This window comes from Cnephaeus nilssonii (assembly GCF_951640355.1).
Source record: "Cnephaeus nilssonii genome assembly, chromosome: 11".
Taxonomy (NCBI): Eukaryota; Metazoa; Chordata; class Mammalia; order Chiroptera; family Vespertilionidae; genus Cnephaeus; species Cnephaeus nilssonii.
Window position 1 is genome coordinate 92,126,191 of NC_137082.1, and position 17,573 is coordinate 92,143,763.

Below are 17,573 nucleotides of genomic sequence, written 5' to 3' on the forward strand. Positions count from 1 at the left end.
AGGTGGAACCCAACACCAAGGCTTCTCTCTTCTTGCAGGGGGATTTTTTTTTAAAGATTGTTTTTATTAGTTTAACAGTCACAATCCTTTTTTAAAAAATATATTTTTATTCATTTCAGAGAGGAAGGGAGAGAGAGGGAGAGATAGAAACATCAAGGGTGAGATAGAATCATGGATCGGCTGCCTCCTGCATGTCCCCTACTGGGGATCAAGCTCGCAATCCGGGCATGTGCCCTTGACTGGAATCAAACAGGGGGCCCTTCAGTCCGCAGGCCGGCGCTCTGTCCACTGAGCCAAACCAGCTAGGGCTGCGGGGGGATTTTTAACTGCGATCTGGGTGTGTCTGGCTTCTTCAATTTCACATTCCGTCTCAGCAGCTCATGTCCACGTCCTGTCAAATCGCCACCAAGAACGTACATGGGGCCGCCCCCGAATGAAGCCAGGAGACCTTGTGATCTGAGGGTTCAGTGGCCACAATGCTACCAACTGGGCTGTCCCTGCGGTGACCTCAGAGGGGCTGCCGCCCCCCTCACAGCACCCCCATTTCTCTTCTCCGGCAGCCAGAGTGCTGAACGTTCCCCCCCAGCTCCCGGCTTCCGTGGAAAATATCCCCTCGTTGATCTCACCCTGGAAGACGGCAACAGAGGCCGGGTTTTCTTCCTGATTGTTTTCTCCCCAACGGTTTTATTGCCTTTACCTCCCGAGTTGCTAACGGTGTGGAGGCTGCTGGTCTCATTTCCACTATGGAATGAAAAAGGAGGTTAGAAGGGTTTTTAATCTATTCTTTCCCCCAAGTTCTTCATGATTGGCACAAAACCCAAAACAAAACAGAAACAGAGACAAGAAAGCCTTGTCGACATCACAAGGTGCAGTCCCCGGCACCGGCATTTATGAGCTGAAAAGGACTTTGGGGCAGTTTCACAACTCAAGTCAAGTCGGTACGTTCGTATCTTGCCTTTGGCCAGATATGGACCCTGCCTTGCACGTGCCATTTCATTAGAAATCTGTGTTAAATGGTGAAACAAGTTGTCATCCTCTTTGCCATGAAGGTCGTGAAGTTTCATCATCTTTGTGTTGCTCGGTGCCCAGTAAGTCTTCACTCTGCACCCCATAGTCTCACCGTGGCGCCCCCTGCAGACCGGAAGGAAACGAAGACCCTCACTACAGTAAAGCGAGGCTTTACTCTCCAGTCTGCTTGCCAACGGGATCACACAGCTTTACTGACCAACCAAATAGGTTGGGTCTCTCTGAAATGGCCGTGACCTGAAGCTTGAAGAGCAGCATTTTGTTAGTGGTGTCATTCTAAAGCATCGGAACACCTAAGAAACGCACATTTCAGAACTCAGTTTGTTCAGATGAGTATTATTTCCTTCAGAACGGTGACCTGGGAAGGCAAACCCCAGTCATTCCATTGCTTACATTCGTGTGAGAATTGTCCTTCGTCCATCTGGGAACGAATAAGAAAACTAGCCTCAATGTTTTTAGTCATTTTTTTTTTTACTCTAAATAGCATAATGCATCTTCATCACACACTTATTCCCAGACCTAGCATTAATTTTTTTTTTTTTTTTTTTTTTTGGTGGGGGATGTTCCAAAAGTTAAACATCAGAGGACAAAGATTTTTGTCATCAGAGACATTTAAGAGAATGTGCTAACACCGTGGTCGGCAAACTGCGGCTCGCCAGCCACATGTGGCTCTTTGGCCCCTTGAGTGTGGCTCTTCCACAAAATACCACGGCCTGGGCAAGTCTATTTTGAAGAAATGGCGTTAGAAGAAGTTTAAGTTTAAAAAAAAATTGGCTCTCAAAAGAAATTTCAATCGTTGTCCTGTTGATATTTGGCTCTGCTGACTAATGAGTTTGCCGACCACTGCCCTAGACTGATTAAAAGTCACTATAGGCCTAACCGGTTTGGCTCAGTGGATAGAGCGTCTGCCTGCTGACTGGAGGGTCGCAGGTTTGATTCCGGTCAGGGATGCATGCCTGGGGTTGTGGGCTTGATCCCCAGTAGGGGGCGTTCAGGAGGCAGCCGGTCAATGATTCTCTCTCATCATTGATGTTTCTATCTCTCTCTCCTCCCTTCCTCTCTGAAATCAATAAAAATATTTTTTTAAAAAAGAAAAAGAAAAAAAGTCACTATAGCCATCATGCTGTCAGTGTATTGTCATGTCAATCATTGAGGCTGTTCCTTTCAGTCTCTTCTTCTCACACTAATTTGGTTACATTTAGTCCCATTTGAGGGCAAGAACGAAGTTTTATTTATTTATCTGAATGTGGGGCGTTGCAGACATTTACAATTTTTTATTGCAGATCAGAGGATGTATCTACTTTTGGGGGGGGGGCGGAAGGAGAATGTGCAAAAAATAAATGATTCGGTTTTCTCTTTTTTGTAAGCCATTCTTTTTTTTTTCTTTTGCGCCTACAGAAGACTGATATTTTCAAGCCAGATACCCTCGTCATATGAACTTGTCATGTTTTTAAAACACACCTGATTCTTAGTATGACATCCGTCTTCATGTGATTTCAGCACTGACCTGGCGGGCTATACTTTTTAAAGCTAAAATGATGGCTAACGTCCCCTTCCTGTAATGCCGCCAGTGGCGGGTACTCCCAGGGCATGCCTGGCTTACTATTTAGGTGCCCTCCCTCCCTCCCTCCTTCCCTTCCTTCCCTTCCTCCCTTCCTTCCTTCCTTCCTCCCTCCCTCCCTCCCTCCTTCCCTCCTTCCTTATTTTCTTTCTTTTTTTTTTTTAGTATCTCGGCCTTACAGGCTGGTCTCTTTCATCAGAAATGCCAGCAAAGTCTTTGAATTAATGAACTGTGAAGTGCTCAGAAACCATACCATTTCAAAAAGTATCCTGCGAGGATATAACACTAATGGGAGGTGACCCTTGAGTTGGAGCCAAACATCCCACTCTTAACTAAAGAGGATTAAGATAACTCCTGGCTCAGGCACCCCCTCTCTGAACAAAGGCCCAGGCAGAAAGCAGAAGTGAGGAGAGTGGGGGAGGTCCGCACCGGAGGGGCAGTCTGGGGAGACGTGTTTATGTTACAGTCTCTTTGGCTCCTCGGAGCACTTCCGTCACATAATGGAATTACACAAACCCCCTATAAAACGCGCCAGGTGGAGAGAAGCGGAGAGAATGGAGCAGGGGAGGTATGATCAGGAGGTCGATTAAATAAACCCAAATTGTAAGTCCTTGGCTACACCTAATGTACGTTTTGTTTTCTTTCATTTAGCTATTAAAACAAACAAACAAACAAACAAACAAGCAAGCAAACAAAAATAGCAAGGGCAGGGTAACTCCTTCCATCTTTCTGCAATTCTGCATGGTTGAACATTTGAAATGAGTTTGTGTATCACCCCCAGGCGCCGATTCAGACTTGATTGGGGCAAAGCAGATTGCCTGTGCTTATTTTTATCCGCGTCATTCGGGACGTTCTGTCGCCAAAGGAGCCCAAAAATGCGCTGCCCGGTGCCCAAATTATCACCTCTTCTTTGACCAGACAGGGCAGCGAGCCCCCTCAACAAGTTGCCGACCTCCGTGTCACAGCAATGTCAGGTCAACTCGAGAAAGTGGAGAGCGAGCCCTCAACACAAATAGAAAGAAACATCCAACAACCCTTATAATTATCATCATCTGCTGCTTTTCCCTCTTTTGGCAAAGAAACACTCCATCCATTTGCAGAAATCGCCCGCGGAAACGTTACATCAAAACTAATCACAACGATTAAAATCAGCTTTTCTGTGCAAGAGGAGGGGAAAAGGCAAGTTGGAGGCTGGAATACGACTGTTTTTTCCACCAAAGGGGGGGGAAAAATAACCTGGAAAAAAATTTTTTCTTCCATGTATATTTATCTATACGTTCGCGTAGCCCTTTATTTTTTTTTTTTTTTGAAGGCGATCCATTGTCTGCCCTGTGACCAGTTAATGTGATTTAAGTTTTATTTTGGAGATTGATGTGGACTGGAGGTAGAGGCATGAGCTAATTGTATCCTGATCCTTGCCTTGAGGGGTTTCAGAGCCCCGGAGCAACTCTTCTCTGTATTTTGTTCTGTCTACCTTCGCCAAGCTATTGCATTTCTCTCCGGCGTGGCGAGCCGAGCACATCGCTGGGAGAGAAATCGGAAAAGGGGGGAGAGGAACAGGAACAGGGGACTTGGAGAGAGACTTTGTGCTTCAATGTTCCAGGTAAGATCTGACGGTTCGGGTTTGTTATTATTTGCTAAGGAGGGTATGGCTGGGACTTGGGGCGCAACTCGCTTTTACGCATGTGCCAGGCATGGGGCGAGAGCGCGGCTCACTCGCACCCACGGCGGGCGCGGCGGCTCGGGACCCGCTCGGACGGCGCCGGCGGCTCGGGGCTGCCCTGCCGGCCTCGGCTCTCCCGCCCGGTTCTGCTCCGCGGGTGGGAGCGGGCGCGGCGGCCCGGCTGGAGCGGGGCCGGGGCCGGAGCCGGAGCCGGGGGCGGGCGGGCGCGCGGGGGCCGGGCTTCCGGAGCTCGGGGGCGGCCGGGGAACTCGGAGCGGAGCCGCGCGGCTGCCGGAGCCCGTGCCAGCGCCGCCCGCCCCCCGTGCGCCAGCCCCGGCGGCCGCCGAGCCGCGTCCCCGCCCTCCCCCTCCTCCGCGCCCGGCCGCGCGCGCCCCTTTCTTCCCGGCGCGGAGCTCGGCGCCCGCGATCGGCCCGCCGGGAGCCTCCAGCGCCGCGGCCCGCGGCCCGCAGCACCGTCCTGGGCCCGGCTCCGCGGCCCCCGGGAGGGGACGCCGCCCCCCGCGCGCGGGCAGCCTCGGCGGCGCCCAGACCCCGGGGAGGGCGCCATGGTGGTCGCCGAGCGCCCTGGGCCGCGGGCGCTTTCCCCTGCGCCCGGCCGGACGCGCGCTCCCCTTTGTGCGCGGCGGCCGCTGGCCATCGCTGTCCGCCTCCGTCTCGGGCCGGGCTGATCCGGATTCCCCGCCTCCGCCCACCCGGCGCCTTTAAAGCCCCCACCCCCTCCCTCCCCAGCTCCCCCCCCCCCCCCTTCAGATGCAAACGTTTCATTTATTTTTGAAAAGCTCTCATTCCTCTCCTCCCGCCTCCTCCCCAGATAAAGGGCCGGCACGTGCTCCGAGTCAGCCTCCCCGGGAGGCGGGGGCGCGGGGAGCCGGCGGGGAGGCTGGCGGCCCCGCCGGGGATGCTGGGGCGCGGTGCCCGCGGCGCCCAGGCCGGAGCCCGCATCCTTCCGTCCCCTCCCGGCGGCCGAGGCCCCTTAAAGCGGCAGTTTCCCGGCCGCCGCCCGGCCCCCCGTCTGAGCCGGCGCTGGGGGCGCCGCGGTGGGCGGAGGGCCGCCGTGCGGCTCCTTCCGGACCCCTCTGCCGCCCGCGCCGCCCCTCTGGATGGAAACGTGGCGTGCGCTTCCTCCCGCGTCCCCCAGGGGGACCCGACTGCCAAAGACAGAGCCCGCGGGCTGGGGGGGCGCGTTCTGGAGAATCCGCCTTAAAAGTGCGGCCGAGCCCCCAAAACCTCCGGGAAGAGGAGACCGGACGTGCGGGGCGGGACCCCCTCCCCTGGGCGCGCGCTCCCCGCGGCCGCCCGGGCCCGCACCGCCCCGCGCGCGCGCCGGCTTTGTCCGCCTTTGTGCGCCCCGCGCTCGCGCTGTCGCGGAAACGGTCTTCGGGCTCCGACGCGTTCTCGCCGCGACTGCGCTTCGGGAGCCGGCCGGGCGCGAGCCAACTAAGTTAGCGAAGTTGGAGACGGGCTGCCGGCCTCGTGCGTGGAGATCAGCCACGCGGGACTGTCCGGGACGCGCGTGGCCCGGGCCCGGAGGGGCGCTGCAGTGGGCAGAGCGGTTTGGTACAAACGCTACATTGTCTCTTAGGTCCTAGAACTGGCTGCTGTCAGGCAAACCCTTGACTCTGTGTGTGTGTGTGTGTGTGTGAGTGTGTGTGTGTGTGTGTGAGTGTGTGTGTGTGTGTATGTGAGTGTGTGTGTGTGTGCGCGCGCGCGTATGTGAGTGTGTGTGTGCGTATGTGAGTGTGTGTATGTGAGTGTGTGTATATGTGTGTGAGTGTGTGTGTGTGTGTGTGTGTGTGGTGGTGATGGTGGAGGAACTGGGGGAGACGGGAGTGTAACATACTCATTCTTTAAGGAACGTTTGCCTTCTGTTTTCAATCAGCTAAGCTGGCAGCTAGAGATACAAGTTTATTTGCGAATCCCCTCTGGGCACCAAGCATGCTTGGGTTGTTTTAGCAAATTAAAAATGAGCAACATGCTTTTACCTTCTCAGCAGTAGACTCCTTAAGAGACCTCCTGTTTTGTGGGTATGTGTGTGTGTGTGTGTGTGTGTTAGAGAAACATTTTCTGTGTGTATCTCAAGTGTGGTTTTAATGTGGAAGAGGAGGAAATAAAGGATTTCTAAAGGCCGAGGCTGCTGCCATGACTCATTCGGTCTGGTTTCACATCAAGGACTTCACCAGCGTAGACGGGCATCTGTGGACACGGGGAGCTGACCTCGTTGGTGAATTGGAGGTGGCGGTGGATTCATGCGTGTCCTGGCCCGTGGGCAGTGTGCCGCTCGGTGCCTCGGGTGTACGCGTGTGGCATTTGGCCGACGGGAGGCCTGGTGCTGGGGAGACTGCCTGCCCACCGCCCGGTCTCGCCAGGTGTCCTGCTGCGGGAATGGAAGGCGGTGTTAGCAACTGCTAGGCTGGCAGTGGGTTTTCAGGTCCACCAGGTAGGGTGCAGAGGCGACCACGGAATTGTAAAACTTCGCGCCACAGAGAAAACTTCATTGGTTTAGGCCTTACCTTTATAAAAGGGAGCAACCAATGAAGCAAAAATAGCTGACATTTGCTGAGAAGAAATTTGAAGTGACTTGAGCGTGAATGATAGCGAGAGAGGAATCTCCCAGCGCAGTGGTCAAAATGACTGCAGTGACTTCGCTGTATTACTGATGCCCGAAGCAGAATACAGAGCCCTCTAACTCACGCTAGAGGTCTCTCTTCCAGCGGCGAGCTTTTCCTGTCCTTCTCGGCCAGGGCCTCGCAGTGGGGGTGCACAATGATAACTCGCTTCACACTTCCTGAAATAACAGAGATTTGCTGGCCATTCCGATCACCCTGGGGTGAGATACTTGGTGTAGAGACTAGGCAGCAATTACAGCACCAATTATGCTGCGTGCGGTACTCAGAATAACTGCAGTAAGCTTTCTGCTAAATGATGATGGAAACATAGCGTTCCATTTGTGAGGTAGCATTAGGGACCTTTTGGCATACATTGACCCAGAGCAGTCTGTTTTCAATGCACAAGCAGTTAAAGGTGCGTTACGTCAGAGGACTTTCTGAATATTCAACGTGGAGTTCGCTCTAGGTTCTGCAATGGGCTGCTCGCAGAAGTACTTTCTTGTCTTGACGTTTCTAGACTCAGAGCGATTGCTTCTGGTTCTGAGACGTGGCGCCTTCTGCTAAGATCTTTGTTCAGTGTTCATGGCTTTCGAGTCATGCAAAGGGTGTCCGTTTGTTTGTGAACCATCAGTTCACCAAGGCTTTTCCTAACTTGGATCTTAACCTGCGTTTCTGAACCTCCTGGGGGACTGACGTTTATGATTTCCCAAGCAAATGGAGCTTTTCTCTCCTCTGTCTTTCGGACGAACCATCTTGGGAATAAAAAGGAAGTTTTCAGAGGCACGCCTGCATGCTGGTTTCTAATGGCTTACTCGTGCAGAGGCGAGACACAACGCAATGTTCCTCCGCCCTGGAATAGTGCTCCGCCTTTTCGTTCATAAAAAACGGTCCTGGATGGAAATCCCCTTATGGTTGCTGATGAGTTTGGTGTGAGAAGATCGTGCAGAAAACAAAACAGGGATTATCCTTCAAGAATAACAGACCAGCCTTCATTAAGTTCACTCATTCAGCCAACAAATCCTTATTGGTGCCTGCCGTGTGCAAGACGCTGGACACCAAAGACGTGGTGGTGAGGAACACATTCCGGCCCCGTCTCTCGGGGGTTGTGGCTCTGATAGGGAGGCAGGTGTTCATAAAGCCAGCTGAACAACGCACAGAGATGGGTAACATTAACCAAAAAGGGGCAAGACGGTCAAGACCGGGGTCAGGGTTCCGGAGGAAGTGTTACAAAATGAGATTAAGGTGATAGCCAGGAGAAGAAGGGAGAAAGCTGGGCGTGCGCCCAGGAGAGGGAGAGGGAACAGCATTTGCCAGGCTGGGAGAGGTGGGCGCTGGGAGAGGTGGGCGCAGTGAGAGGTGGGTGCAGGGAGAGGTGGGCGCTGGGAGAGGTGGGCGCTGGGAGAGGTGGGCGCAGGGAAGAGAGCAGCCTGCAGGGACCGGCCCGGCAGTGTGAAGGGCTGGGCGGGGAGTGTGGAGAGGGGGGCGCAGGGACATGACCAGATGAGTGTGTTGAAGAGGTAACTCAGGTGTCGCTGTGGGCAATGAGTGGAGGGACCGAGAGTGACTGGAAGCGTAGCCCCTGGAAGGCTAGTCTGGTCATCCAGGAAGAGAAGATCTCGCCGGGGTGAGGGTCGGGGCAGAATGGGAGAATTGGAGATCTACTTAGACGGTAAATGGACAGAACAGCGTACAGGATTGGTTAGGAACCAACAAGGAGAGAGACGGCAAGTGGCTGCCCACCCGGGTTTCTGACACATTAGCCGCATGGACACTAGGGTTCCGAAGACGGGATGGGGGAGAGGGGCGGGGGCGAGATTCTGTACCTTTCCCTTCATCTCTCGTCGCCAGAATATTCATTCAGTGGCGAGCCTTATTCGCATCCTCTGTAACCGATTTCACAAGAGAAACCAAGGTCGTCCTTTGTTCTTCAGTCCTCACCCAAGGGCATGTTTTTATTGATTGAGAGCGGGAGAGAGAGGAACACTGATGTGAGAGCAACAGCAATCGGTTGCCTCCAGTACTCACCCCCAACCACGGATAGAACCCGCAACCGTTCGGTGAACTAGACGACGCTCCAACCCACTGGGCCACCTGGCCAGGGCGCAGGGTCGGCTTCTGTCCCTCCCGGGCTCCCCGTCGTGGGAGGAGCACCCACGGGGTGTCAGACACGCTCCCTGCTCCTCTGTGAGCTGCACGGGGAGGTCTCACTTCCCCGGCTCAGCTCAGTTTAGTTCCCCTTTTGACCAGGCCTGTGTTTAACCTTCTGAAACAAAGCCAGGTCTGTGCCTTATACTGCACATTTCTAAGTTGTGCTTAGAAATGTTATAAGCATGCGCTCAGTAACTGTGAGAAGGAACTGCTCAGCCATGCTTTTTACAAGGCCATGTACATACAAATAACGGGCACAGTTACTGCAGGTCGCTCACGGGAAACGTTCAAGGACCCGCACACGGACAAGTTGGGTTGGTCCGACCTGCGTGGCCTGGGCTCTGCGTCCTCCGTCGACTCCAGGGCGTCTGTCCCTCGTGCGTCTCTCACCTTCTGGCCTGATCCTTGGCGAGCGTGGTCTCAGTGCAGCAGCCTCCGGCTTTCCTCCCGCGACATGGCTTTGGTCTTCCTGATACCTTGTCTCTCCTTTCCCTCGGCGTTACTTCTCTATAACCCGTCCCCTCGTGTCTGGGCCACAGACACGTCCAACTGCCAGGAAATAAATGCGTTATTCGTCACCCACAGACCATTGGTGAGTTTGAAGATAGCCTCCAGGTAGGCAGGCAGTGTTGCTCAGCATCAGAACCCTCGGGCGGGCGGGGGGGGGGGGGGGAGTGTCCGCGCAGGGCGGCCGCCCTGAGAGTCTGGGCGCTCGCCTTCCAGAAGAGTCGGGGCTGGCGCGCCCTCGAGCACCGGCTTTCCGGCTTTCCGTGATTCCCAGGAGCCGGTTCCAGCGTCACTGCGGCGGCGGCTGGTCCACGTCCCCAGCTCCACGGGGTGGTGCCTCGGTGGTTCCTCGCGTGGGGCCTGAGCGCAGCTCTGGGTGGAAAAGCCGGGTCACCGTAGCCGTGTCCCCTGGGGACCCGCCTCTCCTGTAGCCCCGGGGGCCACACCGCTGCCGCTGCCCTGGGGGCTGAGAGGCACAGGCGTGTGTGTGTGTGTGTGTGTGTGTGTGTGTGTGTGTGTGTGTGCGTGTGTGTGCGGGTTCCCGTGTGCAAACAGGAGCCCAGGCCGCCCGACGGCGCGTTCCCTGAAGGACCCGTGTGAGTGCCTGGCTCCTGCTGCGAGCAGCGTGGGCCAGCCTGCCTGACCTCACCGAGCCCCAAAACAGCACCGCGGCTACCCCGTCCCCCAGGAGGAAGAGCTGAGGGAGGCAGGGGTGTGGCCTGCCTGGAGCGAAGGCCAGGCTCCCGGCAGAGCGCAGGTGGATCCTGAGCGCCCGCAGTCCCTCGCTCCGCTGCCCGCCCTGCTGGTCCTGGGGGCCGGGGTGCTGGGTGAGCACCCGCCAGGCACCTGCACGCGCTTTTCTTCTCCGCCACCAGCTCCGTCATCTCCCCTCCCTCCTTCCCCTCCAGCCACCCGGGAGCTCCCATCAGCACCCGCATCCCACTCCCATCCCAGGAGAGAAAGGAAGAAAAGGCCGCTTGAGCCCGGCCGGTGTGGCTCAGGGGTTGAGCGTCGACCTAGGAACCAGGAGGTCACCGTTCGATTCCCGGTCGGGGCTCAGGCCCGGGTTGCGGGCTCGATCCCCAATAGAGGGCTGGCAGGAGGCAGCCGGTCCATGATTCTCTCTCATCATGGATGTCTTTATTCCTCTCCCTCACTTGCTCTCTGAAATCAATTTAAAAGTCTACTTTTTAGAAAAGCAGGTTGAGATTGTTGCAGTCGGACATCGGAATTGTTCTCAAGCTCCTGCCCAGCGCGTGGCTCGCTCACGGGCCCGTCGCGCTCGCCGAAACTCGTGTTTGTTTCCATCCGATGAGAACTGACAACAGCTCAGGTCCGGCTGCCAGCGCCGCGGCGGCCGCTCGGAAGCGTCATGAGCTGAAGAGGCTGCTAAGCAGACAGATTTCACAGGCTGGCGAGAGGGAGGGCTGTGCTTCCTGATAGATCTTCCCAAGGCCCCGCTGCCGCCACCACGGGCCGTACCGAGCGTTCTCCGCGCTGGAAATCTGCAGCTGGTGTGTGTCCAGAAAACGCGTGTAAGACAGAAGGCCAGCCGCTCAGCATGGAGGGAATAACCCCTCTCCTCCACCTGTCCCACCCCGGTGCCTGCCCCACCCGGTGCCTGCCCCACCCGGTGCCTGCCCCAGGTTCAGATCCCACCGCAGCTCTTTCTAACTGTCTTGTCTGAGGTAAATTGCTCACTCTCTCTAAGCTCCGTTTTCTAAACTGTCAATTATGGGCGCCACAAATGAGATGATAATATGAGGTCATTATAAATGAGCTCACAGCGCTGGGTGGGGGTGTTCTGAGGAGTCAATGAGATGGAATGGGGCGAGGATGCCTGGCACGGAGCAGGCAGGGACCGCGTGCATTCATCTTGGCCTCCTCAGCTCCTCATGCAGCGCCTGGCTCCCGGGAGAAGGGCTCCCTCAAGGCATCACCACTGGGTTCCTGAGCACAGAATTCCAGGGAACGCCAGAACAAAGCCAGGGGGTGATCTCCCTTCCCCGTAAGGACTTCCTGCCGTTGACGGGAGGGTCCCAGTTCCTCCAGATCCCTTGCCTCTGGGTAAGGCTTCTTCCTAACCAATGAGATCAGACATTGGGGAACCGGCCACATCTAATCGAGGGAACCACCCCTGATGCTACAGGGGACGTTGCTTCGGAGGCGGCCTCAGTTTACCTTCTTTAAAAATGTTTTTATGTTGGTTTTAGAGAGAGGAAGGGAGAGGGAGAGAGAGAGAAACATCAGTGATGAGAGACTCAGTGATCAGCTGCCTCCTGTACGCCCCCTGCTGGGGATCGAGCCCGCAACCCGGGCCTGTGCCCTGACCGGGAACAAACCAGCGACCTCCTGGTGTACAGGGCAGTGCTCAACCGCTGAGCCACACCAGCCAGGCCCGTTTACCTCGTGCTTGCTCACAGGATGGCACTCAGGTACACAGCTGCCCTGAGATCCCCAAACGGCGGCCAGTGCGAGCTGTGACGTGACGAAACCCCTGGGCTCAGTCCGCCCTGGAGGCGGTGGGTTTGGTTGGTCACAGCAGAGAAACCCGGGCAGGACGGTCCCCGCTCCCCCCAGCAGATGGCAGCGGCACACACCCACCGACAGATCTCCGTCCTCGGCTCTTTCTCTTTCAGTTCCTCACCCACGCCCCACCCTCCGTGCCAACGGAAGTCTCGGCCGACGTGAAACCACCCCCCTGCCCGGCTCCTTTGCAGGAACCACTGGGGTCACAGGGGCAGCTGGTGGGCAGCTGGCGAGCCTGCACCTGGGAGTGGCCCCCCCCCCTCCGTGGGGCTGGGCAGGGCGGGGGAGGAGAGAGGGCACCACGGTGTCTGTTAGAGCCACTTCCTGCCAGCGTGCAGACGCCCCCCCCCCCCCAAGTGGAGGCCTGGCTGCCCGCGCCAGAGCAGATCCGCAGAGGGAGGCCGGCAACCAGCCCCGGGGGCGCCCCCACGTGCTCTGGGAGGGGAGCTCATGCCCGTCAGAAAGCGGGGTGCTGGCAGAGATGAGAAGTAGCCAGCGGGCCTGGGGGCCAGGGGCCGGGCAGTGCCCCGTGCAGCTAGTGGCCCGCCTGGGCCCCCTCGGGGAGTGAAATGAGCTTGGTCTTCAGTTGCTTGGAACTGTGGGCCCACAGTCAGCTGTGTGACCCCAAACCTCGGTGCACGGTCTGTGCGCACAGAGGTCATGGCACCCGCCGGGCAGGGTGTGGTGGGAGCTGAAACTAACACCGTGCCGTGCTTCCGGGCGGCGCCAGGCTGGTGTGTGAGGACTTGACAGTCTAGGACAGGGGTCCTCAAACTACGGCCCTCGGGCCACATGCGGCCCGCCGAGGACATTTATCCGGCCCGCCGAGTGTTTTTGCCGCTGCCTGTCCTGCTTAGCAGCTGACTTAGCAGTGTGCATAGGAATTTGTTCATAGTTTTTTTAAACTATAGTCCGGCCCTCCAACGGTCTGAGGGACAGTGAACTGGCTCCCTGTTTAAAAAGTTTGAGGACCCCTCGTCTAGGATGTTGTATTGCGAGGCCCACTTTGCAGATGAAGAAATGGAGGCGCGGGGAGACGCAGTAACGTGGCAGGGCCGCGTGCTGAGGAGGGACAGAGCCGGGGTTCGGGCGGGGGCTCCGGCGTCGGTCCGTGCTCTGAGCCCCAGCACTGCTGCCTCCTCCGAATAAGATGGTTACCAACAGCCCATCATGACGATGTTCCCTGTGCCAGGAACGCCACATGGTTACCCACCCACAGGTGGGAGCGAGCGGCTACTTTCCCGTCTTTTCCCAGGAAGGGAAGTTATTTATTCTGCCCCACTCTGTCAGAAACACGGGCAAGTGACTGTCAGGACGCTGCTATGTTAACGTGCTAAATGGAGCACCCCCCCTCGCCCCCGCCCCCCGAAACTGCCACGGAGACTTAGCCATGAGAGAGGTCGCCAAGGAGAAGACAGGATCCGGGGCTTGTGCTGCAGTTGTGTAAGGTCAATGTTAAACGTCTTACCCTTAAATTTTACATCCAGGCTCTTAGACACAGGGTCAGGCAAACCCAGGTTTACAGCTGTGAGTGTGCGAAACACAGTTTATTCCTGTGTTATTGCTTATGACTGTGTGATAGTGTGCACACACACACCTGTCAGCCTGCTTCTGTCCGCCGGGCGTTAACAGCCTCAGCACCCTTTTCAGAAGCGGCGAATGGGCCACAGAAATGGGGGTTGCTCCCACTCCCGTTCAGCACAGCGTCCCTCTTCTGAGAGGCATCACGCATCCCTCGGAGGAGGCGGGAGATCAGGCGCTTCGCTCGCCGCCCCGGGCCTTCCGCGCGCGCGCACACACACACACACACACACACACACACACACCCGAGGCCAAGCTTCGCCCGCCGGCTCCCCGTGGCGAAGGGGACGCGCCCGCGTGCGGACTGACCGCCTCTCGGCCGTCCTCCCGCACCTGGGACGGAGGGCAGGCTTTCGGGGCTGGAGCCTCTCAGCTTGGGAGCCCGCTTCCCACAGGACGCCCCAGCGCGGCTAGGAGGACAGACAGCCCGACACGGGGGCACGTCTGCAGGATGGAGCCTTCCTGGACGGCTGGACGGGCTGGAGGTCACAGCCCCGGGCCTCTGAGCAGGGGCCGCGGGAGGCTGCAAGCCGGGCGGCTGTGGGGACTGCAGGGGGCTCCCCCGGAGAGCAGGTCCTGCTCCCCTGCTCCCAGGGTGGCCGGCCCCCATGCAGCAGGAGTGGGCACGGGAGTCCGTGGCCGGCGCCGTCCCAGGGCCCCGGCCGTCATGTCGGGGCTGGGCCGTGAGCCGGGCTGAGGAACTCAGACAGGATGCAGCGCCACGAACTTCCCTCCACCTGAAGAAATCGAGGACATTTCTTTCTTTTTTTTTTTCTCCCAGTTAAACTTTTGTGCTCATGTAAATCTTGGCACAATGTTATTCTTCTGTTTCTGACCAGACAAGCCAAAGCCACCCCATCGGCATTGTGATGTGATGGTAACGAGGCTAGTAGTAAGCTCCGCCGTCTTCATCTGCCCAGGACCGTCGGACACACGTTTCCGCTCCATTTCCGCTCCTGCAGCCACACTGTGTGACCTCAGCGTTAACGCGAGTAACTTGCCCACTTCTTAGCAGGTGGCCTTTCCCGAGCGTGAGCCTGAGCCGTCTTCTCCAGGGTGTTTCTAGCTCCGTGGTGAGGGAGGTCCGCGTGAGAACCGCCTGGAGGGCTTAGCACCGCCCAGGTTCCCGGCTCCACCCTGAGTTTCTGATGAGACAGGTCTGGGCGGGGCTCACAGGTTCCCAGTGGCTGCTGATGCTGGGGGTCCAGGGGCCCCTCTTTGGGAAGCTCTGTTCACGGGAACGGTGGACTTCGAGGCGCTCCGGAAGGACACGAGGAGAATTCAGTGGTCGGACAAACGTGGGAAACGCTGTGCCCTCTTTGAAGGCTTGGAAGCATCTGACAGACTTGAGAAGCCTTGCAGCTCACGAATCTGTGTCTAACGCACGTTTTCTGAACGTGTTTGGCCGCAGAGCCCTGTGTTCTGTTAGTTCCATCAACTCTCAGAATCGCTGCTCCTGGGACAGGTCAGGAAGGGCTGTCCCGCTCACGGGCCTTGGTGGAGCTGAACTTCACCGCCTCCACCCCACTCCTGGGCGCAGCCTCCTGCCCTGGGCGCAGCGGGCTGTCTCCCTCACTGAGCACCTCCGCACCAGCGTTCTCCTTCTGACCAGAGCGTCTCATTCTCAAGCTCATTCCCACCAAACCTGCCTTTGACCTTTCCCGGCTCCCTCTTGCCCCAGCTTGCTGGCCCTCCCTCTCTACCTCCCTCCCCTCCCTCCCTCCTCATCTCTCTCCGGGGCGGGGCGGGGGGGGGGGCTCAGGGACCACCACTTCCGCAGCGCACTCACCAGCACCCTCAGCTCCTCCTCAGTGGCCCTCTCTGTCCAGCAGCGCTCAGCCCTGGATCAGCTCAGTCCTGGATCAGCTCAGCCCCGGATCAGCTCAGCCCTGGATTAGCTCAGCCCTGGATCAGCTCAGCCCCGGATCAGCTCAGCCCCGGATCAGCTCAGCCCTGGATCAGCTCAGCCCTGGATCAGCTCTGTCCTGGATCAGCTCAGCCCTGAATCAGCTCAGCCCTGGATCAGCTCAGCCCTGAATCAGCTCAGCCCTGGATCAGCTCAGTCCTGGATCAGCTCAGCCCTGGATCAGCTCAGTCCTGGATCAGCTCAGTCCTGGATCAGCTCAGTCCTGGATCAGCTCAGTCCTGGATTAGCTCAGCTCAGTCCTGGATCAGCTCAGCTCAGTCCTGGATCAGCTCAGCCCTGGATCAGCTCAGCTCAGTCCTGGATCAGCTCAGCTCAGCCCTGGATCAGCTCAGCCCTGGATCAACTCAGCTCAGCCCTGGATCAGCTCAGCCCTGGGTCAACTCAGCTCAGTCCTGGATCAGCTCAGCTCAGTCCTGGATCAGCACAGCTCAGTCCTGGATCAGCTCAGCTCAGTCCTGGATCAGCTCAGCTCAGCCCTGGATCAGCTCAGCCCTGGATCAACTCAGCTCAGTCCTGGATCAGCTCAGCCCTAGATTAGCTCAGTCCTGGATCAGCTCAGCTCAGTCCTGGATCAGCTCAGCTCAGTCCTGGATCAGCTCAGCTCAGTCCTGGATCAGCTCAGCTCAGTCCTGGATCAGTTCAGCTCAGTCCTGGATCAGCACAGCTCAGTCCTGGATCAGCTCAGCCCTGGATCAGCTCAGTCCTGGATTAGCTCAGTCCTGGGATAACCACCTTTTCTTCACCTTTGAACCTGGCAGCCTGAGTGACACTGGTAGGATGCCCCACGATACTTCTTGCTGGGGCCATTGCGGCCGTTCATCCATCTGCCCAGGGGAGAGCTTTGGCTTTCATGGTGCCAGGCACCGCCCTGAGCCTGAGGAATGCAGCGATGAGCAAGGCGAAAAGGTCCAGGCCACATGGAGCGGACATCCTAGGGGAGGAATAAGAACCGAATCAAGACACGGTTACGTGCAGTGAAGAAAATTAAAACAGGGTCAGGTGAGGCCTCCATAGAAGCTGGTATTAGCGCCGACGTCTGGAGGGCGGGCCGGGGAGCTCTCCTCGGCTGCCCCTGATGTGGGTGGCAGTCCCCAGCTACTTTCTTACCTCGTTCCCCCGAGTCTGTTCTGGATCTCCTTACGCTTCGTGACTTTCAAGCCCTTTCCCAGGTGTCAGACTCACTGGCCCCAGGATTTACTGAGGAGTTGTCCGCTCCCTGATGCCAGAAACCTCACCCAGGGCTCCCCCAGTCCTCTCCCGTGTTCCTGTCCCTCCTCGAGTCTCATCTTTCCTCTCTCCACCGACCTCATCCCTCTAGCCCTCAACCATTTGCAAAGCAACCCCCAAAATGCATATGTTTAAGCCCTAATCCCCAGTGTGACTGTATTAGGAGACAGGGCCTTTGTGAACACAACTAAGGGTCCATGGAACAATGAGGGGTAGGCCCTGGTCTGATGAGATTAATTTTCTTAAAGGAAAAAGCACCAGAGAGCTTGGTCTCTCCTCTTGAAAGTAGTGATGTGAGCCACTGCGAGAAGGCAGCCGCCTACAAGCCAGGAAGAGAGCCCTCCCCAGACACCAAATCACCAAAGACCTTGATCTTGGACTCCCCAGCCTCCAGAGCTGTAAGAAGTAGATTGCTGCGGTTGAAGCCCCCCCTGCCCGTCTGTGGCATTCTGTGACGGCAGCCTGAGCTGACGAAGATGCTATCCTTCCACGAAAAACAGAGGACCTTCTGCTTCTGCTCCCCTCGCCCCCTCACCACCAGCACACAGCCAGCGCCACCTGCCTCCTGCCCACCGCAATCTGGCTCCTCACACCTCCCTCTCTCCTCCCCCCCCCCCGCCACTTGCCGGTTGTCCTTTTCCAACCGCCTTTTCGTTTAGAGTGTGCTCTTGTGCCTTTTCAGAAAGCACTGGCATTGCGACACCAAGGGTGCTGGAAGAGGCGTTATTTTTAACTTCCCTCGGGGTGGGAACCTCCGCAGTCTTCGAATGCTTCGTG

The 17,573-nt window shown here is 57.2% G+C and overlaps 1 protein-coding gene across 1 annotated transcript in view; it reads left to right on the forward strand.

Annotated features, from left to right (window-relative positions):
- The first annotated feature begins 4,179 nt into the window (after nucleotides 1-4,179).
- The window catches only part of KCTD1 (potassium channel tetramerization domain containing 1), a 136,678-nt gene continuing 123,284 nt past the window's right edge, over nucleotides 4,180-17,573 (forward strand). Inside the window, exon 1 of the mRNA XM_079784487.1 lies at nucleotides 4,180-4,190. Coding sequence (XP_079640613.1) covers nucleotides 4,182-4,190 — 9 coding nt within the window. The 5' untranslated portion in view covers nucleotides 4,180-4,181. The remainder of the gene's footprint in view (nucleotides 4,191-17,573) is intronic.